Source organism: Bison bison, unplaced genomic scaffold, assembly GCF_000754665.1.
Source record: "Bison bison bison isolate TAMUID 2011002044 unplaced genomic scaffold, Bison_UMD1.0 scf7180017864135, whole genome shotgun sequence".
Classification (NCBI taxonomy): Eukaryota; Metazoa; Chordata; class Mammalia; order Artiodactyla; family Bovidae; genus Bison; species Bison bison.
Window position 1 is genome coordinate 6129620 of NW_011494707.1, and position 1250 is coordinate 6130869.

Genomic DNA, 1250 nt, shown 5'->3' on the forward strand with positions numbered 1-1250 from the left:
TTCAAAGGTTTTCGTTACCATGCAATCGCTACCATTACCTAATTACTAGATATTTCATCACGCCACAGAAGAACCCCACACCCGGTTAGCAGTCACTTCCCACCCCCACCGCCCCGCGCCATCGCCCAGCCCCTGACTAGTCTACCGTCCGAATGGATTTCCCTGTTCTGGGCATTTCTTGCAAGGGGATCAAGCATTTGAGGACCCACCGCACATCAAAAGCTCAGCCCCAGGATCGCTAGAGGCCACGGGATTGGCCGGCGGGGGTTGGGTGTGCGCGGGGCGCCCAATCGCCTTCGAGCATCGGAAGGAGGTAGGTGCAAGTGGCTGGAGGCGGCGCGCCGGCTGCCCCGGCGGAGGGCGGAGGCCGAGGAGCCAGCGGCCTGCGTTCGTGGGGCGCCCTGGGAACCGGCATGGTGAGCTGGTGGCAGGCGCTCACGCGCGCCGCCGGGCGTTACCCTTGGCCAGCGAACGTACTGCTTTACGCCGGGTTCTTCTCGGGCGGCGACGCGCTGCAGCAGGTGCTGCGGGGCGGCCCGGCCGACTGGCAACATACGCGGCACGTGGCTACCGTGGCCGTGGCCTTCCACGCGAACTTAAACTATGTGTGGCTGAGCCTGCTGGAGCGCGCGCTGCCTGGGCGCGCGCCGCGAACCATCCTGGCCAAGGTGCTGTGCGACCAGGCTCTGGGCGGGCCGGTGTACGTCTCTACCTTCTACGCGGGTGAGGAGACGGGCGGGGACCTGGAGGCGGAGCTAGGGGACGGGCTCGGATCTGGAATTGGGGGACTGGAGGCAGGGGCTTCCTGGGGCTGGGACGGAGCAGGATCCTGGGGCTCTGTGGGGACGGGGCCGGGGCTGGAAACCCTCCCGTGGGGGCCAAGGGTTAGGAGACTGGGAGGGTCGGGGCGAGAGCGGGAGATCGAGGTGTGAGGACCGGGAAGTCTGGGGACCGTGGATTAAGGGGATTGAGGGGAAAGAAATTGAAGCGTGGTTGCTGGAGAGGCCTGGGATTAGGGCGCCAGAGGCGCATTTGGGACGCTGAGGTTGCAAATAGTCTGGGGCTAGAAGTTTCAGGGGGCCCTGGGGTGTACGTAGGCCGGAACTGGGGGAGGCAGGAATGGAGATCCATTTTTCCCCTGAAAAAAAAAAAAAAGATCCACGGGAATATCAAGGAGACCCCCAGCTCGTTAGCATAGCCGCTGCGACCCCTGTGACTAGGTTGTGGGGCGGCGGGTGGGGCGGGGGGTG

At 64.5% G+C, this 1250-nt stretch overlaps 1 protein-coding gene across 1 annotated transcript in view; it reads left to right on the top strand.

Annotated features, from left to right (window-relative positions):
* Nucleotides 1–358: 358 nt before the first annotated feature.
* The window catches only part of MPV17L (MPV17 mitochondrial membrane protein-like), a 5663-nt gene continuing 4771 nt past the window's right edge, over nt 359–1250 (top strand). The window contains exon 1 of the mRNA XM_010839887.1: nt 359–723. Coding sequence (XP_010838189.1) covers nt 414–723 — 310 coding nt within the window. The 5' untranslated portion in view covers nt 359–413. The remainder of the gene's footprint in view (nt 724–1250) is intronic.